Source organism: Centroberyx affinis, unplaced genomic scaffold (assembly GCF_046629955.1).
Source record: "Centroberyx affinis isolate AG114_WGS23_722 - 3 ecotype Tasmania unplaced genomic scaffold, CSIRO-AGI_Caff_v1 ptg004164l_1, whole genome shotgun sequence".
NCBI classification, from domain to species: domain Eukaryota; kingdom Metazoa; phylum Chordata; class Actinopteri; order Beryciformes; family Berycidae; genus Centroberyx; species Centroberyx affinis.
The window spans coordinates 29759-54682 of record NW_027281924.1 but is presented as its reverse complement, the minus strand read 5'-3'; the positions used below and the strand labels follow the sequence as shown (position 1 = coordinate 54682).

The 24924-nt window shown below is 43.0% G+C and overlaps 1 protein-coding gene across 1 annotated transcript in view; it reads right to left on the bottom strand.

Annotated features, from left to right (window-relative positions):
* Window positions 1-1467: 1467 nt before the first annotated feature.
* Window positions 1468-24924, bottom strand: part of LOC139663922 (unconventional myosin-Id-like) — a gene marked incomplete at its 5' end in the record, with an annotated part of 49560 nt that continues 26103 nt past the window's right edge. Inside the window, 2 exons of the mRNA XM_071542709.1 lie at window positions 1468-5628; window positions 24234-24388. Coding sequence (XP_071398810.1) covers window positions 5472-5628; window positions 24234-24388 — 312 coding nt within the window. The remainder of the gene's footprint in view (window positions 5629-24233; window positions 24389-24924) is intronic.

The window sequence follows — 24924 nt, the reverse complement described above, 5'->3', positions numbered from 1 at the left end:
ATAGTTTAAGATTTCTGTCAAATTCTTTTCTGTATCTTGTTGCGTACTTTGTAGAACAAAAAAAAAAAAAAAGAAACAGTCGTTAAGAACTTCAAAAAGAGGCATTCGATGGCTGCATGTGTGCGCGAATGTGTGAACATATGTGAGTGTGACTGGGAGAGTTTTATTTGTACAGAAGAATGTGTGAACCTTTGTTTTCTTATGGAGAAGAAGTGGAAAATACACCACACCGGTACTAGACTTGGTTTTTTCGTTGGTGGGGGAGGGAGGGGCGTTGACGCTGTTCAATAAAATGTTCTTTTTGAAAAAGACAAAAAAGCCGTTGCTGTAATTGAAACTTTTTCAGTTGGTTTCTGCTTACTTTAATTTATTTTTGTACTGTGATGGAAAATAAAATGCACTGATCGTTCAAGATGCCCGCTTGTGTTCATTGTGCCTCCAGCTGTGGACTTAGACACTGTTGTCTGATACACTTAAACATCTTTCAAACACAAAATACAATGGTCGACACCTCATTTCATACTCTGGGTGTTTGGATTTCACTCTCAGTAAATTTCATTCTAGAGATTATTAACGGTGTCAAGGAGCGTCAAGACCCATTCTTATTGAGACTTAGGAGATGAGGGAACAAACTCAACATCTGAGAACTGAGATTTCCCGTTTTCTCCTATATCATGTGTATTCAGGTTTTCATTCCAACTCCAGAAACACTACAGCAGTTGATTTCATTGATTAGTTCCTCCTCTCTGGTTGATGGTTGAAATCAGCTGCTATAGTGTTTGGTTGGAATAAAAACCTCCATACACATGGCTCACGATGGCTCAGGGTTGGAGCCCGCTGTAGTCCATCGAAGTGTTGTTGGTCGGCTACACAAAGTATGTATCTAAGCAAGTACTACACCAAGTATATACGTAGTTAGGCAGATCTACATCTGCTTGGGTCAGGTCATTTAAATTCTGTATGTATCACCCACTTTCCATCCATTTAATCACCTGGTCAGCCAGTATTTAGTCATGGCCCTGGTGGGAAGAATCATCCCACTCTTCCCACTAGATAGTCATCCATCAGCCAGTGGATTAGCAAACCCTGCTGAGGTAGCTGCTGATGGCTGACACAGTGAATGGTGGGAAGCGGTGTTGTCATGCCGACTGCAGGGGTTTTAGCCGTCTCAACGTCACCCAGGCAAACAGCTGTTAGTGGGCGGATTAACGTTTAGCTCTACCCAGCTATTACCACATCACACACAGAAGACAACAGCTGGCATTAGAAAACATTTGAGTCAACACACTAACACTCCTTTCCTGCTGTCCAGACTAAAGCTTCAAACAGATTTATCTGGAGATCTATCTGGAACCCCCACCTCCTCCTTTGCAACACAGATAAACAACAAAACAAACAAACAACAACAAGCTTAAAGAATAACTGAGCAAGAGAAGGAGCCATTGGAGCAAATAAATTTATTAATAAAACGATTAATGAAATAACTTTCATTGTGGAAAATCATGGAATGCATAACCTGCATTTACACAGAACACAGTTGTACATAATAGTTCATACAACAGTAAAGTTCCCTTTAGATTTGGATGTTTTCTTTTATTTATGGATATGTAATATTGATATATTACACAAATATGCAAAATATAAAATTAGGCACATATTGGATCAGTAAATGAATGATGTATAAATGTAGCTTTTTCCATATTTTGTGTAAAGCCAGAGAGTATGGAATACATTAGGGGAAAGATAGTGATAGTATGGATGACCTTGATCACAAAGTCTTGTGTCAAACGTTTGGGGAGAACTGAAACAACGGTGAGGAAACTGCAGAGAAGTACTTGTTAAGATCTCACTGGAGAGAACAGTGAGGGGAAGAACACAATGGCACAGGTAACCTACTTTTTACCTTTATCTTTGACAACCTTTTTTCCCCATTGTAGTGGATTACTCAGGTAAAGCCTGTTTTTTTGTACACTCGCCGTGTTACTACCCAAGGGAGTCCCAATTAGATTCCCCCATCCCACAGCAAAGAAAATCATTATTGTGGAAAATTAATCATTGGTGATTAAGGTTGCACACCAAAATGAAATCAAGCACCTTAACAGATTTTTGATCAACTGTATTTACATTTTGGCTTAATATAGCTTTGTATGGGATTTTCATTTTTTGTCCCTGTGTATTGGTAGCTTATTGTTTGAAATAGTTTGTTGTTGGTGTAGTCTCTCTTGTATCTCTCTGTCTAACACTACTCCCGGGCACAGGAGGGTCGAAGTAGAGAATAAAAAAAAAAGGAAAGCCTTCACTGCCCTGCAGGATGGTACAGTCAGCCCACCTGGGCAGGGAGCCAAGTGATTTGATAGAGGAAGGAAAGTGGAAATAAGGAAGGAGGGAGGGAAGGAAAAAGAAAGCAGAGGGAGTAGAGAAGGAGACGAGGCCAAGCGAGGCTTTGTTCACTGACAACCCCCCCATCCACACACACACACACACACACACACACACCCCAGAGAGGAGAGAGAGAGCTGCTGAAGTGAGAAGTGACAGTGGGTCCATTCTAATGATGAGCAGTGAATAGCGGAGCAGAGAGGAAAGGAGAAGCCATGTGGGAGATATCATGCTGGAGGATATGAGGAGCTATGGAGTCTCATCTGCACACATACAGCACACACACACACACACACACACACACTCCTCACAGGCAACCCCCAGGCCTAAGTGCCAATGAAAACCTTCTATTAGCGCCTCCAATGTCACTTGGCTAATCCACACTATAAATACACCATTTTCCCCAAACAACTCTTTTCGGCTTTAAAGTGCCTTATCAAGCAATAGGACAAGGTCATTCGCCACAGAGCTGCGAGGTAAAAGGGAGATTTGCTTCTTCAAAAGACAGGGGCACTTATGAACTAATTAAGATAAACGACTGGTTCAGACAACACTCGGGTACAATTAGCAGACTGTGGTACTTGTGAAACTGATTGGTAACAAGTTTTTCTGCCTGTTTAAGTAATGCAGACCAGTCTGCTGCCACTGTAACTAGGCCAAGCATCCAGGGAGCTTCAATGCATACTGGGCTATCGTTCCCCAGATTACTGTCAATACTCCTCACTCAGTCACACACACACACACACAATGCCAATACTGCTAACTGTCTATGGGTAGAGAGCTGTTAAGGTGTTGTCTCTCATCCTACAGGTGTGTGCTGTGCCATTTACCATCACATAAATGTCATCATGACAACATTTACACCAAGATCCCATATTTTACAGGATAAAGCATAGGAATAATGTGATTCCTGCCAGAGGATTGATAACTGAAAGTTTAGCATTATATGGACAGTACAGTAGCGGTCCTTCCATATTCAGTGATGGGAATGTAAAATCTAAATATGCACAGAGGCAAAAATAATAGAGTTGGTTAGCAAGCAGCAAATATATTTTTATACAATGTCAAAAGACATTTATGGCTTATATGCTGTATCTGGATGGATATTAATATTATAAATGCTGTAAAATGCAGACATCTCATGAGCTTATGAGCTCCCACTGAGCTTTGGATGGTTGGAAGAACGACATAGTGTAAATATACTAATTTATATCTAGTAACAATGAAAATACAGTGAAATGTTTCAACACAGCTTACAGCTGGAGAGCAGACATCTAACCTTTGAAGAGTCTAGTGCTCATGGTGACTTGGTTAGTGTGATTTGGCTTTCCTTATTGTTAAAAGTGAAGGGAATTTTGCATGATCAGCCTGGAATCAGCTGATGTCTCCAATTCATTCATCATTCATACAAAAAAAATGTATAGTCTATTCCATCCTTAAGCAAAAGCTGTACTCCTATGTCTGAGCTCTGGACTGGGAGGTGCAGTAGGACAGCGGTCTCTTATAGAGCTGGACTAGCTATCTTTAGCAAGTTAGAGACTTCACACCCTCTGACCTGCAGGGTCTGTCTCCACTCCCTTACCACGGCCACCAGCCAGGCTCCCTGTCACACCGCCAAGGAGAGGAGTGGGCAACGCGTCAAAGAGCTAATCAACACACACTTATGCGCATGCCCACATGCACACACACTGCCACACACTGCTCTCTCTCTGATTAGGGGGTATTTGTCAAGAGCCAGCCCATTGAAAAGGACTGAGGGCCTCTACAAGTCATTAGGCTATTGACTCAACACAAAGACAACAAATGATGCTGTATTCAGCGCCTGGAGTTCACATGGGATTCTACAGTACAGTGACACCCTGCCTGCTTAGTTAGAGCTTTAAGTCTTAAATCTTAAAAGAATATTAAGTGTTTCTTAAATGAAAATTATTTTGGAAATTAACTATATTTCTCTTCTGTTCTTCAGTTTTAGTTATAACATCCCTTTGTCCACCAAATGTGGTGTAAGTGCTGTGCATAAAACATATATGGAACTGTAATCTTATGCTGTTCACATATATTCTAACTTATAATATATAAGCACTATCAGAGTATTATAAATGTACAGACATTGTAGCAGAGAGTATAAGACGCAGGATTTAAATTAAAAGATTTTAACGCTTTGCTTGAAGCAGTTTGCGACGCTCAGGATATGCTCAACACATCCTACTCAACATCCGGTGACTAACAAACTAACAATGAATTAGATCTGACATTTGTGCCTGACACTGACACACCGCTGAATCACACTCTCTCCCTTGCTATTCCCATATGTGATTGAAAACATGTATTATATCAAACAGGAAACTTAAAATATAAGGAGTTGAAATTGGAAGTTGAAGTTCCATTCATTTACCATCTAGGTAGGTACATCATCAAAGAAGGTCATCATTATTTTTCCTATATAACCAATAATACAAAGTGTTCTCTTCTGACTCAAAGCAAATAATTAAAGCTGGCTGAATATCTGTGAAATATCCGAGTCATACATATCATATCACTTCATTTTTCAAGGTTTCTCTTTTGATATGGCTCCTACACTGCAGCAGGGATTATAAACCCTGCACAGCTTGTGGATTTTTTTTCATTACGCAACATCAGTGGCTCTGAGAACAGTTCCCTCATAATCTCCTCTCACCTTGACTACCCTCGTTTTCTCTCACCACACAATATTCCATCCACAAAAAAAATAGATATTGTACAATGCAAACAGTTTGAAATTTGGATAAAAAAAGCAAAAAAATCACCTCTTTGGTAGATTATCTTGTAGTGCATGTATTTAAACCTGTTTAGCTAGTAACATTTTGCATGTAGGCATATTGTACATTTGCTGTTCAGAACATTGCATAGAAACCTATGGAACAAGTCAAATTTGGCATGGCTTTGCACTCTGAGGATTCAATTATCCCATTCCTCCTCCAGAGCTGCTATCTACATAGTACACTGCAGAGCCACATAATCGGCAGCTCGGCAAAACACGAGAAGTGAATCAGAAGTGAATCATCATCTCAGCCTGGTCTGAAATCTGTTGTCACTGTGTTTGTTGGCCCTTCTTAGTTTCCGGGAACGGCCAGTATGTAACCAGATCGGCTCTTGGTGAAGTCCGGCTGTGATTGGTTGATCTTGGGCTCGACGATGACTGTGCACTTCCTGCCGTTCATGCTGCACTGAATGGGACTGGAGATGTTCACCTGCAGCTTCCTCTTCTCACTGTGGAAAGATGATGGAGGGGGCAAAGTAGAAAGAAAAGAGAAAGAGAAAGACAGAGAGAGGGAAGGAGGGGGAGAGGAGAGGAAAGTTCATCAATACTGGCAGGTGAGAAGTTGCACATTTGGTAAAGCAGGCACATCAAGGAAGTTGGGATACAAGATTTGTTCATACAATCACTTGATTCACTGGTATTGTCATCCTTGTAGATACTGTACAGTTCAAGCCAGATGTTGTTTGAAGGTTACTGACCAAACATGAACATAATCAGACAAGAACATGAGTGCTTACTGAAACCCTAGCATATAGGAAACTCTCCTCAGTGGCTCTGCAATGCATTTAGTCATAGCGTGATACATAGAAATAAAATATGCAGAACCATTAGTGATCTGTGTGTGTGTGTGTGTGTGTGTGAGGGGGAGAGAGAGAGAGAAAGAGCAATATAGAGAAAATGAGACAGAGCGAGCAAGAGAGATTTTGTGTGTGTGTGTGTGTGGGCACGTGAGTGTTTCCACAGATAGAATTTGCAGAGAGGCCATTCGGATAAATATCAGAAAAGCAACCAGGCCAGGGTGCTGTTGGAGGAATGATCCATATGGCGGTGCTGGGCCTGTAGCGCAGCAGCGGATTGGCTTTTAGTGCCTGTCACATCTAGTTAGGCCTTTTCTGGGTGAACGGGCGTTTTGCCTCGTTTGCTCTTAAACAGGATCGATGAGGGGAATCAAAGAGTGAGAGGAAAAAGGCATAAATTGTGAGGTTGAGAGAAAGATGTAATGTAATGTAAATGTGAAGGGGAAAGAGAGAATGATGGTGTGATAATTCTTTTCTGGTTGGGAGAGAGGGGGAGAAAGATGAGCTCTAATTTAAATGTAAAAGGGGGGAAGGGGGTGACGGCAATCCAGAGTGTGATAAATAGAACGAAATACCTCTCTTCCTGTTTAGCACACCGTCAAGTGCTCGTCGTGACACAGTTTCTCTCTGGCACAATTACTGACGAGTGCTGTCTGTGCCATTTGTAAACAAATGGATTTGCGCTAATTTATCGTTGGATTCAATACCGCAGCACAAAGCTGTCCGCCTCCTAATCTATAGTTAGGAAATGAGTCATGTGAACCCCATAACAGCGGCCCATTGCGCAACAACAGCGAGTCGTAAACAACAACAAGGACTTCTGCTACCCACGCTGCACTCCTCTGCAGAGTGTATGTATGTATGTATCTATCTTTCTATCTCGCCTTACGCAGTGGGGAGAAGCACAGGGTAGCACTGCCGCTGGTTTCCATGGAAACCCCCCTGAACTGAACTCCTCCATCTGTCATGGCCGCCGCTGCCAGCCAATGGGATTGTGTGTGTGTGTGTGTGTGTGTGTGTTTGTGTGTGTGTGTTCTGATATGTCTCTTTCTCTCATCCCATTACTTCTCCATCTCACTGTCTCGCTGGATAGCCAGAGGGGATGCTATGCTACTCGTCTCTTGAAGGGCATGCAGGGTTAGGCTCACAAACACAGAAATGTACCCACGCATGCACACACACACTCACACACACACAATATATATAATACATTCCCACAAGGCTTCCATTGGACACACCAAGGGGGCATTTGACATCTTTATGGTGTGTCAGCAGCAAACCTTGCCACTAAATAAGTGCTTTGGCAATCCAATAAAAAGCAATAGAGCTTTTCATCGCTGAATAGAAAAACATGATCAGTTGAATCTTAAGGTCACTGGCTGGCCTTTTCCATCAGGAGCTGGCCTGAGCCAGCCAAGGCCCCGGGGGCAGACTTAGTCCTGCACTGGATGGCCTCTCCGACTGGAAAATCAATTCTTGCCTTCTCCCTACCCCCATCCTCTGTGTCTGCCTCTGCCCTTCATGCCATGTGAGTCCAGGCTCACTTGTGCCCCACATACCCCCACTTCTGTAAGGGAGGGAGGGAGGGAGTAGGAGGGGTGGAGGAGGAAGAGGGCGAAGAGAAAGAGGAGTTTAAGAGTGACAGGAGTGGTGAGGATCAGGAGAAAGTTGAGGAGGAGGAGGGTGAGGAGAAAGGGGAAGAGGAGTGTGTGTACAAAAGGAATTAGGAGAAAGAATACACAGAAAGTGTGGAGCTTAGGAGTAGGGGTTTTGTGAGGTACCAGAGTGAAGAACAAGAAGTGGTTGAGAAAGAGCATTAAGAAATAACAGGGGAGGAGGAAGAGGGAGAAAGCTATCCAGGCTATTTTCAGGCTGAGCAACCAGGATAGCCTCCAGTCTGTGGAGCCATCCAGTCCCACCTCTGAGTCATCCTTTTTAACAGTGTACCTGGCTCTCCACCAAGCCCTCCTGCCTGCTGAAAAATATATTTTAAGTGCTGCAGGTGGGGAGGACGGGAGGGACGCTCCGCAAAGCTGCGACTTGCCGAACACTCAGGACTTTGGGGAGGTGAGATCCAGGTTAGATCTCTCTTCCCTGCTAGCGATGATGACAGTGCTACTTTGAGATGAAAACGCACAGCGCATCACTCCTAAAGTGTAGGAACGAAAACGTTGACGATGAAGAGTTTCATTCTAAAATGAGGTATTAAAGAAATTGATTCCTGCTCTTACAGGATCAGCAAAATCACTGTGTGATATCAGTGAACTAGTCGCTGCCTGAAGATGTCTAAATCAAAATGTACATCCTAGTGCTGATGAGAAGAGAATATAATTACCTGTATGTCCAAAATATTGAAGAAAGTACATTAGGTAACATTTTCCATACTTCACTTCTGCATGAAGCTCTCTCCTAACTAGAGATGTAATTTCTATTCTTGGCGCAATCCTATCTACAGTAACAGATTAACAAGGAGACAACAATGTATGATGCAAATTTCTGAAGATAATTGGAAAGTGTGGGAGTTGCAGATAGTTTGCTACAAGGCAAGAATTAGGATAAAGTTAGAGTTAAGAGACAGAGACAGACTGTGGAAATATGAGACCGATGATTAACAAGAAAGCAGATTCTGTGCCAAGAACATGGCAATGGGGCACAGCGAAACATAGATACATAGTTTGAAGGAAGACATTTGTGGACTACACACACACACACACACACACACACACACCAGTATCTCAGCAGTTTCATGTGGATGGGAGCAGGAGATGAACCCCTACTGTTTATCTGTCAGAGCCTCGGTACTGATCTCCTCCTCTCACACAGCCTGGGCCAAATGATGTTGCTCCATTAAAAACCATAGCCTTCTCACATCAATATCCCATTTTGTATCTGTGTGTGTGTGTGTGTGTGTGTGTGTGTGTGTGTTTGTGAGACCACACTGAGATCAAGAGAGAAAATGCAGGGAGAGAGGAGAAAGCATGCACAAATGTACTGTATGTGTGCTCCTGACTGTGTGTGTGTGTACCTGTGTGTGTGTTTGTATGTTGTGTGCAGGTCAGGGTCTATGGGACAAGGGGGAGGGGGGCGCAGACTGCAGACAGAGCCATGCTGCCTTCATGTTTGATAGATAGCCAGGCTTCTCTCCAGACTCAGCATGCACATTACAGCAACACCCCCATCTCTTCAGCCACAGCAGGAACACACACAATCCTTGGTAAAGAACACATATTTGGCTCTCCAATATCAGTTATTTATTGGCTGATTTATGTATGTATTTATTTAATTATTTAACCAACACAAGGTAGAGATGATAAAGCTTCACTCTATGAGCTATACAGTATGTAGACAAGTCATGTAGAGGCAGATGTGCAGCAAATAAAGAAGATAGTGAGCATTAATACTTGCATTTTAGGAAACTCGCACCCCGATATCATACTTTTCAAATTTTAAAATGTCAGGTCACAGTCTAGCTTCCCCTCTCTACTTTAAGACACAATCCTTATGACCTAAAGGATAAAACAGGACATAAAAAAGGGAGAGAGTGGGGAGAGGAGCAGTTTTTTAAGTCCCTATTCATGTACCCTGTTCTTTCTTTTTGCCTGTCTATATTTTTCCTCTTTTCTTTCTTCTGTAGCCGCCCACTCAATCCTCACAACTACATGGATCTGAATTGAACACCAGAATTAACCCAGCAACATCTCTCTCTCTCTGTCTCCGTGTCTCTGTCTCTCACATGGCTGGATCACACGTCTCACGTGCTCCACAGTATGTTCACACATATACACACATTCCCACTGGAGAGAAAACGGAAATATGCACAAAACACGCACACACACACACACACACACACACACACACACACACACACACAAAACACACACCTGCATCGGGTTGCAAATAATTCCAACCACGCAATTAATGGGGTGGGATGGGGTAGGGCGGGGTGTGTGTATGTATGTGTGTGTGTGGGGTGATCATCACAAATGGGAGGAGTAATATGAAGCCCACCAGTCTAGATGGATGGAGTGGAGATGCGAAGGTAATGGCCTCATCTGGCTCAGTTTACAGGCTTGGTTGAAAGTGTGAAAACTGCCTGAGAGGCTTTCTGAGTAAGGTTCTTTAATTAGCATCACTGTGCCCAAGTTAGACAGTTTTGCTAGCACTGCATCTGCAGATAAGATGTATGAATTATAGAGAGATGCAGAGGCAGATGCAGAAATCAAGCAGTTCTGTTGGTATGGTGAGCGTTGACGAGACTAAGATAGTTGCAATATGAAACTTTAGGTATCGCTATTTCTATGTGAATTAATTCACACAGAACTAGCTAGGCTACCTCAAGAGAACAGACATTATATCAGTCGAAAGGCAAGGTACTGAAAGACAGAGACAATTCCCTCTAATGCCTATAAACCTGCATCAGCAAATGGCCACAGTAGTCCTCTTCAGTTCTCAAGATGCTTATTCTCTATGTCTTTGGCTATCTATTTACTTTTCTTTAAAATGATTCGCTCCGCATCTTCTTATTTCCTATTACTCCTCTTGGTTGCCAAGAGGCGTTTTATTCAGTGTTAAAGCGCTTGACTAGTCCACTGCAAACTACAGAGAATAAAACACTTGGAGGCAAGGAAAAAAACCCAAAGACCTGATCAAACGCAGCAACTCTACCCAGTGAAAACCGCCGGCAACAACTCAAGATATTATTCATCAAATTATAACAGAAGACAGCCTTTGCTTGCAGTATTTACTAAGCTGAGAAAGTGCAGCAAATCCGGGTATGGATATCTCCTTTTATCTCGTTTTTTGCCTTCCTCCCCCTTCTGCCTTGTCTTTCTACTTTTTTATCTTCAATTTTTTTTTTCTCTGAAGAAAAAGAGCTATACTCGTAACAGGAGAGATTACTAAGTAGGTCATTTAAAAAAAAAATGGGTGAAAATGCATTAACAGCAAGAAATGGTATTGATGAAAACGAACAAGTTGAGGTTATAGGAAGAAAGAAAGAAAGTAAGGAAAAAGAGAAGAGAGAGAAAGAGAAAATAAAAGAAAAGAGAAAAATCAATCTTTGGGGCAGAAGGAGAGCAGGGGTCCAGCGGTGAAGCTGCCAAAGAGAGGCTTACATCAAAGAGGCCTATCCAGCGGCCCTGCAGTCCTGTCCTGCTCTGAGCCTCTGAACCATGAGAACCACACAGACAAAGAAGAGAAAGGTCAAGAGCTGTGGAGTAAGGACCACTGGATTGTACTGTAAATCCACTCGTTTGTCACATTCTCCGACACGTGAGGTGCCATCGTATTAGCCTGTTGTACGAATGCATTATTATTGCCCCATACGACAGATCAGAGTTTACTATATTGTGAGAACTAATCTCCATAACTCCCATGGGCTTCCATTTAAAGCTGCAGCATACAGTAAACAAGTTTAAAGGATGCCTTTACTACACTAGAGTATTTCAGCTTCCGTATGCACAGTAAATGGGATCTGGGGTGCCGTACTAGAGGGAACAGGGGTACTAACTACCAAGGGCCCCAAGCTGGAGGCGCTCCCCTAAAGTGGCCCTCAAGTGTATATTCATAAATATTTTATACTTTTACTTGACATTGCTCTGGTTTTGAAACAGGGTTTGGCTGAAATCTATCAAACTGAAAATATAATAATATAACTTCCTCAAAAATATGATGCAGCAACTACTGTGTTGTGTTATCTGACTCAAACTGGCAAGTGGGAATAAAATTTGGCTGTTATTCCTGTGCAGACTAAAACCAAGTTGTCCTCCCTAGACAGATTTTGAACAGGAGACTACTGGTGAAAGTTGGTCATGACAGCCAATTAGCACTATCAGGGTAACGCACAAAACCCATAATTTAAATTAGAAATGTGTCCGATAATTGCTCAGTAAATTAATGTGTGGCTTTGTGTTCGAGTTGTGAATGGGTGGACAGATGTTTGTCATAGATGGAAGAAAGGTGGTGTGGAGACGAGAGGACGAGAGTGGGATAGATAATGTGAGTGGATGGCAACACGTGGGCTGATCACCGGCAGGTTGTCCACATGGTAACCAGAGATACTCCTATTCCCACAGGGAGGTGATGAATGATAGCTATCAATAACAGCTACTCCTCCAAGCTGTTCCTCTGGTGTTTAGAGAGTCCGGTGCTCACAGATGCCCTGGTCAGACAAAAGGGCACACTTCTCACATCCGCTTCTCCCTGCTTGGGGTATCAGTGGGAGACGTAGCGAGACCGGAAGTGTACAAAGCAAAGACCCTTGTCTTCCTGGGGGAAACTGAGGCTGCTACACAGATGGTGGAGGCTCTCCTACACTAGAGCCACAATAGTCACGCAGCAGGAGTGTTTTCTCCGGTCTTAAACAACTGTGATGGGAGAAGGGGGGGTCAATTCTTTACTGGCTCTATTCATCCTCATTTTTCTTTTCTCTATACCAGCAGCCCAGCCTTTACTCAATGATCAGCAGTGCCTTTGGTCTTTCATAAGGACTCTCCACAATCACAAGGGTGAATGGAGTTGGCTTAAAGACACATTACGAGAATCAATACGCTGGCGCAGAGTGAGACGGAATAGAAAAGCAAGACCGGCAGCCTCAATTAGTTGCTCATTATTGATGGGAGACTGCTCACTTCTGAAGTCACTTCCCTGCCAGTTTTGCTCATTAAAGGCAGTCAATACATCAATGAAGAGTTCATCTATTTTCATCTATTGGCACTGTTTTCTATTGGGTGGTAGGCATATGTTGGTGAGGGGAGAAAAGAGAGAGAATGAAACACTATCAGGTCAGTAGAGTGGATCTGCGCAGGACTGGATGTTACATCAGGTAGGATGAGATGGAGACATTAATGGAATAAATGGAAGGAGGGAGGGAGACACGGAGGGAGAGAAGGAGGTATAATGAATGAGTGGTGTGAAGGAGATGAACAGACGGAAATGAGGGAGACAGTGGGATAGAGGGAGCAAAGGAGGGAGGGTGGGAAGAAGAAAAAGAGGCATGATGAAAAGATGGTAGCAGGGGAGATTAAGTACAGGTGGGAGCAGAGAAAAGGAGGCAGGGACAGAAGCTGGAAAAAAAGGAGGGAGAAAAGAGGGAGAGATGGAAGGAGGGATAGAAGAAGGGAGGGAGAGAGAAGAATGGAAGGAAAAGAGGGAAAGGGGGATGGTTGGAGGTGAAGGGGGGCAAGGAGGGAGCAGAGAAATGTGGTTGAGGTTAATCATAATTGGACTGACAGTGGGAGACGATATGGTGCTGTTGCTGGGGTGGAACGAGAGGTTGTGTGTGTGTGTGTGTGTGTGTGTGGTGTGTGTGTGTGTGTGTGTGTGTGTGGGGGGGGGGGGGGTCTGTGATAGGGTATATATAGAGGTCACTAGGGAGAGAACAGTGAGAGGAGAATATATAAAATGTAGACCCCTACATCATCTTAACTGTATAGCACTTAACCAATGCTTTTATCCAGTGACAGTAAGACGCTGGGCTACGGTAAGTGCATACAGTTCAGTATGAGAATAAAGCTCCTGTGGGGATTCAGAGCCCTGCCCTTGGCATTGCTTCAGCTACACTCTTACCCACTGAGTTACACAGGAATAGCATAGGCCACCCTGGTAGTGAGAGGCAACAGAGCAGATTAAATGAAGTGGACACAGTATGTATATATGTATGTAGTCCGATATATATATCTATATATAGCACTTCGCATTTTGACTACTATACTGATACATAATGATACATACTATACTATAATACTATACTTAAATTACATAAAAATGATCTAAAAAATATGACTACACAAATACAAATGTAACTGTTACAAACTGTTCTCTCAAAAGGACAAAGTTAATCACGATTGTGCAACTTGTTGCAACTTGGTTGTTTGCATATATCATCAGTTCGCATGCATCATCACAATGTTGGAAACTTAATGATCTGTGTGATGGAATTAAGGATATTGCATCAATTGCATAGATTATTCCCCTGGAAGATGATACAGTATAGCTAGCAACAATTGACCTAATTGACAGACCTGTGGTAAAGGGGGGTGCCATCCTTTCAAACCCACCATGGAGAGTGAAAGAGTGGGCATTGATACATGGTAAACACACAACATGGCACTATTGTTGGGGTGACACCCAAGTGACCCACACTTCCCTGTGTTTGTGTGTGTGAGAGAGTGTGTGAGAGAAGCTGTCTGGCAGTGGGCTGCAGGCTGCTCACAGCTCTGCAGTGATGTGAGGCCGGTGCAGCGGAAAAGTAGGTCTCATCCACGCTCACATTCACACATACACATTCCTTTCACTCAAGCACACATACATTTTTGTCACTCGTAAGTATTCTCTCTCATGCATATACATTTGGTCACTCATACACTCGCGAATGCACAAACACACACTCTCTTACCCGGCCCCTCCCCATCCATCACTCCACCCAGCCTTCCCCAGGCTGCAGCACTGTGCCAATGAGATGAGCAGGACTCCCCACTGGCCCACATAACAATGACTCTGACTGTGTGTGTGTGTGTGTGTGTGTATGAGAGAGAGAGAGAGAGAGAGAGAGAGAGAGAGAGAGAGAGAGAGAGAGAGAGAGAGAGAAGAGAAGAGAGGAGAGAGAGAGAGAGAGAGAGAGAGAGAGAGAGAGAGAGAGAGAGAGAGAGAAGAGGAGAGAGAGAGAGAGAGAGAGAGAGAGAGAATGTTTGTTTTTGTATGTTTCCTTGACCATCTGTGTCCATAGAAAACATTGGAAAAAATATATATATATATATCTATGTACAGTATGTCTGTGTGTGTGTGTGTGTGTGTGTGTGTGTGTGTACTGACTGCAGCTCATGTGTCCTATATGTGTGAAAGAGAATGAATGCACTTACATGCATGAAATTCCACTTTGGGAAGTGGAAGTTATATAACGACTATGCAGATAGATTCTGTTCCTTGAAGACACTTTGATGATTATACAGAAGGCTGCAAATTTTTCCATGAGGAAAATTACTATTGTCCGTACAGTAAAGCAGAAAGATGCGTGTTAAAATAAAGGCTTGGGCTGATTAAACTCCTTTTCTCTGACACTGACACACTCCATCCTGTGTAATATCACTCACTTTCACATCTTTATATCTCACTCTTTATTGATTCCTGTCCTATGCTGTAAATCCCATCTATATGATTCTGTTAGCATGGCCCTTCTCTCTCTCTCTCTCTCTCTCTCTGTCTCCCTCTCCATCCCTCCGTCTGTGGTCCGAGAGGAGATGTGCCGTTATTATTTTCAGCCAGCAGGGTTATTAATGGATCACATATCAGACAAACATGGATCCAATGGTTGCCATGGGAACTGCATCCGCAGCGCCCCAGAAAGGAGGGAGGGAGGGAGGGAGGGAGAGGAGGAGGAGGAGGAGAGGTGGAATGTGAGCTGAAAAACAAGAGGGGGAAGGGGAGGAGCAGAAGTGGGAGGGTGATAGACGGAGAGGGAGAGAGCAAGAGGGAGGGATGGAGAGAAGGAGGGAAGGAGCGAAGCCCACTTCTTTCAGTCTGAAATATTTGATTCAGCAGAAAGGGTGACCTTGATGGGGGAGACAAAGGCAGCTTGGTTTTCTCTCTCTCTCGTTTCCTTTCCTCTCTCTTTCTTTCTCATTCTCTCTGCCACCCTCTCTCTTCCTCCCTTTCTCTTTCTTGCTATCAGTAATGATGATAATGCCATCTCCAGATATAGTGCAGTATGGCACATTTATTCACCAACAGCGTTTTTTTGTTAATTTTTTTTTTTTATTCACTGTATAGGTGCAACTAAAACACACACAGCAACAGATCTGATTTCTCAAAAAAACAAACAAAATTAATGGATTGCTTTCTCATAACTTAAAATTGTAATTTCCTTCAAACAGAATGAGTTAAATTTCAGCATGGAAGAGAAAAATAATGCTGCTCATAAAAAACCTTGGTTGAAAAAGTCCATCTTAGTCAAAAACTGTTAAAGGAGTGGAAAATAATGAACAAAGCATTTTGACGCCAACATGCTGAAGTAAGAGTCTGATGACAATGGCTCACCATTGCACACTAATGCGATCCCTGATTGGTTACCTGATCGACGTGTGAGAGGACCACACCAGTAAATAAGACATGACACTGGCAGATCAATACGACTGCGCTTCTTTTTCACACTCAACATCCTCTCTACATCTCTCTCTCTTTCTTCTTCCTTTCCCTCATTACTTTTCACTCGATCCCCTTTGCATGGTTTGCCGTCTCTGGCTGCACCTCTGTCCTAGAGATCCCCATGGTCCCCGTCTATCTTTTTGCTCCTTCCCTTTATCCTCTTCTCCCTCTCTCACATTCAAACTACCTCACCTCCCTCCCTCCTTCTCCTCCTTCCACTATTTGTGACTCTCACTTCAGGCCAGGGGCAGGAGCAAGGGCAGCAACACAATGTGACCGCATCACTCTATCAGATCAATGGAGGGCGATGGACTGCCATGCTACTGCTGACTCATATGGTAGGGGAGGGATCAGAGGGGGTGGGGGGGGGCAGAGAGAGAGAGAGAGAGAGACGGTAGAGGTTAGAGAAGAGTGAAGGTAAGAGAGAGAATGTATGAATGAAAAGAACCACGCTTGAAGACAGACATGGGGCAGGTAAATCCACAAACAGCTGTCACAGAGACAGAGGGAAAACAGACCAAACTGTTGGACTCTGCTACTCTAGACTTTTCTAATTATCAAGAATTGACTGTATATATTTCCAAGTTATCTGAATTAACATGAACATATAATTGCTGGTGCACAGTATCCACTGTTGAAATAATTGATTTGATTTCCTAACGTGATTATTGTTTGTTTATTGTTGTTGATTATACTCTTGCAATACAAATTGCCTTGTCCTGCCAATAAAGCGTATTTGAATTCAAGAGACAGAGAGACAGAGACAAAGAAAGAGAATGATGCCTTCCTTCTCATTATAGGCTTAAAGCCCCGGAATAAAACCATCAATCGCCTCCAAGCGCCGACACACAGGAGAGAGGACTGCAGGCAGGGGTTAACAAACTCCTGTCAATAACTGCTGCGGAGGGACAGACAGACAGTGAGAGAAGGAGAGATGGGGGGGAGAGAACAAAGGAAAGAAAAAAGAGAGAGAGTAGAGAGTAGAAAGTAGGAAGAAGTGAGAGAGAGGGAGATGGAGAGAGATAGAGAGCCATCCTTGAGCCCTTTACACAAGCATCTCCCTCCAACCCCCCCCCCCCCCCCCCCAACAACCCCCACTCCCCCTCCCAAGCCCCCACACTCCCCATTATCAATCTACTGTGCAGGTTTTTCATTAGTCACTGTGGACATCGACAGCGGCGGTAGCAGCCGGTGCAGCCAAAGCAAGCTGTTGCCACAGAAACCCTCCACACTGCTTTTCCAAGAAACCAATTCTAACTGCTTACACAACACAGCTACTACAGTGACAGGAAGAGAGAGATTATGGGTACTGGGGACTTACAAGTATCCGTCACAAAAGAACGTTGTCATTAGGTCATGAGTCATGACACACACACACAGACACACACACACACACACACACACACACACATAAAGGCAGAGAGAGAGAGGATGTGCAATATGGATGTGAATGAATACTGTTGCACAACGCTAACGAGGGCTAAACAGATCTGATACAGATTAAGCAAATACCTGTCAAAAATATTCCAGGTATTTGCTTGTAAGTAGTAAGTAAGCATTTTTGCAGAAGTATGATGAGTTGTGTTGCGTTCAATGGAGTTCAATTTTCCTTAAACTGCAGTTTACCATTTGTGAGAATTGAGGTTCTGAATGAATTATTCAACACCGAGCTATTTTTATAAGAACTCAGCAGTGATGGTGTGAACCAGAGGGGATGGTATGATGCGGCAATGAGTGAGACACAATCATGCAGAAATGTAGGAAAAAAAAACAAAAACATATGCAGGTTCAAATTTCATGGGTGCTTCAAAAGTCATTTATATGCATTGGGTGTTACACCTGAGATCTACCCAGTACAACCTGAGTCTTCCTCTGTGAGTCACTGAGCAGGTCCACTGGAGCAGCTGGGGGTTAAGCTTCTTCAAAGAGGCTGTAGCAGAAGGGAAACCACGCACAGACTGGCCAGAGGTGGCGCTTGAGGCACAGTAAGTCCATAATGATGCAGCGTCAGTGGAGGATTTGTACAAAATCAGAAATCATGACTAGTTGAAGTATTTTTTGCGGGGTGGGGGTGCTGGTTACTGTTATACTATTCAAATATCATATTCATCTGAGCTGTACCGTAAATAATTGGGAAAACAGCAGTTTTATTTACTAAATCATGAATAATTAATCTTACATTAGCATATGCAAATTATATAAGCAATTAGATTGCAAAACTAACTAGAAGCTCAACATTAAAACGGGAAAATTAGAAGTGTTGTTTGTTGCAAAAGGACATTTTAATTTTTGTACCAATAAAGAATAAAATGTCTATTTATGAGCTGCTGACAATGTTGTAATACTGTTGTAAACAACACTATAATGCTAGGGAAGAAGAAAATTCTATCAAAATTGTAAGTGACCATGCAAGCTATGCTATTTGCCGATATTGGGACAGAGTTAATTCCAGAACTCTGAAAACATTGGGGGTCTTATAGCTGCTTATTCACATGAATTGGTATTTTAGCTATGAAGCCCCAATCACACCTAGTCATTTTAAAACTGAAAACCTTCCGGTCAGACGCCCACTTCTCATACATTTAGGATAATGCTGTCCTATAATTACCTGCTTACTTTGACCGTTGTTCCTTGACTTACAATATTCAAAAGGATGACCAGGTTTTTTTCAGTTTGTTTACTATTTAACATGTCTTATAGGACAAAGATGTGTATGATGTGTACATCTGCCAGTGCAAGGCCCTATACTTACTGCCTATACAGTCTAGGACTAAAGACCAAGGAGGTTGAGCAGCATCAGCACTGTACACACTTCGAAATGCTTGAAAATGGTGGGATGCTGTTGACAGTGCCTCTTCAAATACACCATTCTACCACAGCGCTTTTCCAAGAACCAATTCCCAACAGCTCACACAACAGCGACCCCAAAGAAACGAGGGAGGTGCAAAGTCAAGACTGCAGACATTTCCGATGTAAAGAAATTCATGGAATCAGTGGCAGCATGTGATAAAGGAGATCAGCATTTGATTGGAAAATCAACTATCAAAGTGGCTGTAGATGTCTTTGAATCATGTTTTTTGACTCAGTAGTCAATCCAAACATGTAGAGGGAGACTTAAGCATAAACCACAAAGAATTATGGGACATTGATAGAAAGGAATGCCTACTGTGAGCCCTGAGTGGGTACTTAGCTGAATGTTTGGGTCCAGAGTGCTGATAATAATCCATATATAGCTCTATTTACCATGCCGAGGTGACCAGCAACAGAGACGGTGATTAGCACTGGGGGGAGGGAGGTGGGTACGGTAGAAATATATATGTATATTGTACGTGTGTGTGTGTGAGAAATGATTGTGTGTATATTTAAAAGTGCACTGTGTGAATGTTCATATGCATATTGCTCAAAAAAAGCACATAAGCCTGCATATGGGTATGTGACTAGGCAATCAAATGAGTGCAGGAATCTGATTTGTGGAGAGAGAAACACAGAGAGACACAAAGCGAAAGGAAAAAAGGAAGGAGAGAAAGGGAACAACAAAAAGAAAGGAGGAGAGGAGAATGAATCAATACAGGCAGGTGTATGGAAAACACATCAAGGTGTAGAAAGTGTGGGGTGCAATCTAGAGCCATGCAACCGTTTGGAACGGCTGATTTTGTCGTTGACTTTGCAGAGTGTTTATGTGTGACAGATGTGGGGTGTCTCTGCTCTCCTACCCTGGCAGTGGAGGGTGATAGTGCTGCAGTAGCTGCTGCGTGGGGAGCATGTCAACACATGAGAGAGAGAGAGAGAGAGGAGGGGGGGGGGAGAGAAAGAGAGAGGTCTGGCCCATCTAAATATAGGCCTCAACAGCAGCACAGCCTTAAATATTTCATTGCCTCCTCTCCTGAAATGGAGGAGGGGGAGCCAAGGGAGAAAAGGGGAGGGAGGGAGGGAGAGAGAGAGAGAGAGAGAGAGAGAGAGACAGAGAGAGAGAGAGATGAGGAAATGGAGAGAAGGGGGTTGCGGTGAGAGACTGAGATCAGTACAAAGGGGATGTAGTCAAAAATAGGAACCAGGAAAAAAGGGATGAGAGAGAGAGAGGGGCAAAGGAAGGAGGGAGGGAGGAGGGAGGTTGAAGGCATGGGAATCTAATCCGTTTCCTTTTTATGCAAAACGAGGACGGGGGTATTTGTGAATTTCTCTAGACAACTGGTGCGTCACAGCAGATAAGAGGGTTATCTTCTTAAGTATGTGTTGCGGAATTCTCGGAATCACTTCTATTTGAGGCAACTTGGTGCGGTATCGAGAAGTTTCTGCTATCTCCTCTCTGGAATATGCCATCTCGAAATAAAAAGCACTTCAGTCTTCAGCAAAATCAAAAATCATAATGACATAAAAGCTTAAAGCCAAGCAGATTTGGAAACTCTGTCAAAAACAAACAGTGCCTATTGAAAGTCGAGTCTAGACACAGGCACTGGGGGGAAGAGGGTTTAGTCTCGGAGGCAGTGTCATTCTGTTTTGGCCTTGCTGTCACTTTGAGGAGGATAAAGAGTGTTGCTTTGACACAGGCTCCCTGTGTGTGCGGCTGTAAGCTGCCCCTCTCTCTGCTCGCTATTGTGTGTGTTGTGCACTATGCAGCGTGCTGAAGGAGAGATAAAGGTTAAAGCCACATCTACAGGGAGCTGCAGAGGGGGACGCAGCATGCAAAAGATCACATGTGCATACACACACTCACATATAGAATGCATTTCAGGAATGCATGTGTGTATGCAGTCAAGTGCACATTCTCAAATGTGTACAGATATACAGTACATAGGCATGTATGCACACACAGACACAGACATACACACAATCCCTAAAGGTTGCAATACACACGTACATTTTCATGCAGTCAAGCGTACACACACGCGCACGCGCCATTGCCCGTGCCGGTATGTCCTTTGTTCTGTCAATGTTGCACAGTGATGGATGGGTCGGCATGCGGAGCACATGGAGAGTCATTAAGCGAGGCCCAGTGGAGGCCTTTCTCAGCCTGACACCCACAGAGCAATGGCTCCACAATGGAACGAGATAGCATCATAGAATGGCAATGATCAAGTATGTGCACACCTCCCTCACACACAGGCAAAGTCGCACACACACACACACACACACACACACACACACGTACATACGCAAGCACACCCAAATAAGCAGATGCAGCCACATCTGTGCACATGCGCACACTCACATTCTCACTCTCTCTCTGTATCTGTCTCCCTCTCACACACACACAAACAGAAAGAGAGACAAACAGACACACAAATCAGTACCTGTGCCACACTATGCTGTGGATGAGTTGTTTCAATCACAAGAGAAATGGGTATCTGTAGTAATCTAAAACATGCTTTATCAAAGCAGCAATCATAGCAACAGAAATATAAACTTAATGACTGAAAAGGCCAACCATAACATGAATGATATACTTTTAATGCAAAAGTGGCTATCACTGTATTAAGTGTAAAAGTTAATACAGCAGGGTAAGAAATCAACTACTTTTTTTCAGAAGGTATTTTTGCCGTCTTGATCTGATTTTAGGGGAATTTTGATCATTATCAGGAAATTTTATTCAACTATGAAATACTGTTGTGCATATTGCCAAAATGACAAATCATCTACGGTGGCCCATGGGGAACAGTAGGCGCATTCAATCATGAAGTTTTGACAAATCAACACATATAATATGAACAAGGTGAAATGCTAAAACAGGGTACTCTTATTATCAGGGGCATTTTTTGTCCCCTGCTTTTTCAGTTCAGGGACATTTTAGGAACTTTCAAGAGCATTTTTGCACCGTGCCCTAGTTAATTTCTGACCCTGATCTACAGTGGACACAGTATGCAGTTTTGGAGACAGTGTCATACTGTATGTGTGTGCGCTGCACTGTTAGATAAGGTGACAATGCAACAAAATGTGCTGTCCTCTCCTGGGATTAAAACACAGGAAGAAAGGGGAATGAAAGTTGATGTATCACTTTTGTTTGCACAATTTTTGGCATGCACTCCCCTTATTAACGATAGATTTTATGGAGGAAACAACAATTTTCCTCCTCACAATTCTCCTTGCCAACGCTGTGCAAATCTCCCACTGATTGGGCAGTAGGTGGACAGGCAGTTAGCGCCTCAGAGTCAAAAGGTTACTGGTTGAGTCCTCAGTTCAACAATGTCCATTCCTGACACTGTGCAGGAGCAGCTAACCCCATGTACATGTGTAGGAACTGCTCCTAAGGATGGGTAATGAATACTAGTTAACATTAGCTAAATAGTGTGATACAACACAATAACCAGCAACAGAACCTGCAACAGAATGTCATTGTGCTAAAATAGGTAAGAGTGAACTGAGGAGAACTGAACTTCCGATCTGCTGCGTGGGACGGTGGATGGTTGCCATCAGTGTGCTTTCTCCTCATAGGAAGGAGGAAAGACAAGCAGAACCAGCCTCTGCAGTAAATACTCAGAAGAGTCACCTCAACTGAACTGAACTGATGTGAACTGTACCAAATTAAATGAATAGAGTTGAAGGAAGAGATACTGAGCGCATTTACAGGAACAGCGTATTCTCAACACTAGCTCATGTCCTAGTTATAGTCATACTAATACGCATCTTAATATCCTAATCAGAAATATTACTGTGTACTGAACAACAGCACAAAACAGAATATCCTGAATATTAACTGAATATTAAGCAGGATATGGTGATTACCAACTTATAAACAGAATGCTTGAGTATCCTTTATGTGTCTCCAGTGTCTTAAATGTTTTATTTATCTATTCTAGTTATAGATTCTAGGATTCTCTTACACAGAAGAGAATCCTAGAAGGAAAGCGATACTAGCTTTACATTATTGTGGGCTGTCCTGAAATGAACCTCGATGAATTGAAGGGTTAGAGCAAGCGACTGCATGGTCCAGGGATTTCATTTACAAGTCTGACATTCTTTACATAGCCTTTAGAATATAATAAAGACAGCCATGAGCTCAAATGAAATGAACTTGAGACTTGAAGTAGGGGCGAGGTTGCTGTGAGTGTACCACAGTTGGATTTGTCACAGTATTCTGGTAAATCACGGAACTGAACTTAGTTGAAGGAAGGAATGATAAAGAGCTTTTCCACTCCAAAGTTAAAGAAATAAAACCAGCATTCACAAATCTCTCATACCTTCAAACTACATTTCAAACCCATGTTTAACCATCACTGTCCTCCCTCGTATGGAAGAGAATTGAAAAATAAATTTGAGAATGAAAAAATGTATCCGCTTCCATTTATTCTATTTTCAGTGATGGGCTTCTCCTTGTAGTTAGAGAGACTGACATGCTGTCAAGTGTCCTTGAGCAAGGCACTGAATCCCCATACCATCTTATTTACTCTGGATAAGAAAATGTAAAAAAGTGTACAACTGGACCACAGAAGGGACAATGGGCAATAATCATCAGTGTGGATTATCTACTGATAAAGAAAGAGAGACAAGGTAGTAAACTTTACAATAATCCCCATTTAATCAATAGCATATATCTGGTCCAATAGTAGAAGACTAATGTTGGATTTAATGACAGTAACTCAAATTATGACTTTGGGTTTTAACTGGGGACAAATGGCTGATTAGTACAAGTGCTGATTTTTGCTGAGGAGACAAATGGAAGTGGCCTTCATCTTAATCAAGGTCATCTGAGTCAAACCAACAAATCTGGACCTGCACTACTAGTACAGGATAGTCCCACAATGATGGGGAGCCCAGAGTAATAATATGTTTATATTGTCTCTCTACTAAAAAAAAACCCACACAATGATACACAGACACGCATACACCCACAAAACACTGCCTGCCCACAAGGACAAGCCAATCATCTCTTTATCTACCTCCAGGTCTCATTTTCACTATATTTACTCTACTGCTTTATTTGACAGGGACAATAATAGTAAAAAAGTCTAGTTTTCATCTGTAGTCTCTGGCAAGATGTCATTAACAGCCTAAACTTAAAAGCAAATATAGAACACAAACAGAGGGCAACATTAAGGCAGATAAATTAGTAATTGATTAAATGCTTTCTGTCAAACCCATCCAACCCACCACTTGTTGCCTACTGCTCCCTATCTCCTTACCTTTTGAAGTGGCTGAGCAGGGTGCCAACCAGCTCCCCGATGCGGCTCTCGGTGGCGGGCACCATGCCCTGCAGGCACACCACCAGGTCCCTGCTGTCCTTGGTGTGGAACACAACCAGCTGGTCCTTCCCAGGAGACACACTCACCCCCGTCACCTGGGACAGGGAGAGAGAGAGAGGACACACACACACATAAACACAGAGACACGTACACACAAAGTATACGTAGGTGCACTAACATGCGTATCGTACCGTGCACTAACATACATTGCATCTCTGCAGACGCAGAGATGCAAGGGCAAGCACGTGTGGACAGAAGCATATTACATATTGACAAAATCGCATGATGTAGCTATAGAAGCAACTTCTCACAAATATAACACATATACAGACACACACACACACACACACACACACACACACACGCACACCAGGACATTTGAGTTCGCACAACCCAAAGGACATGAATTCACTGGGGTCTCACACCCGACTACAATCCATCATCCCTCATTTAACTAGGAAGTACAGAGGGGGGAACCAGGGGAATTTGGCATATTCAGCGGATCTCTCCTTTCAGTGGGGAGGGCAAAACCTTGATGATACAAGACACTGCTCATTTTGAACATTCTCACAAATAATTGGACTAATGCTGTGAATACTATAATTCACGATAGTACTGTGTAGCTTAATGG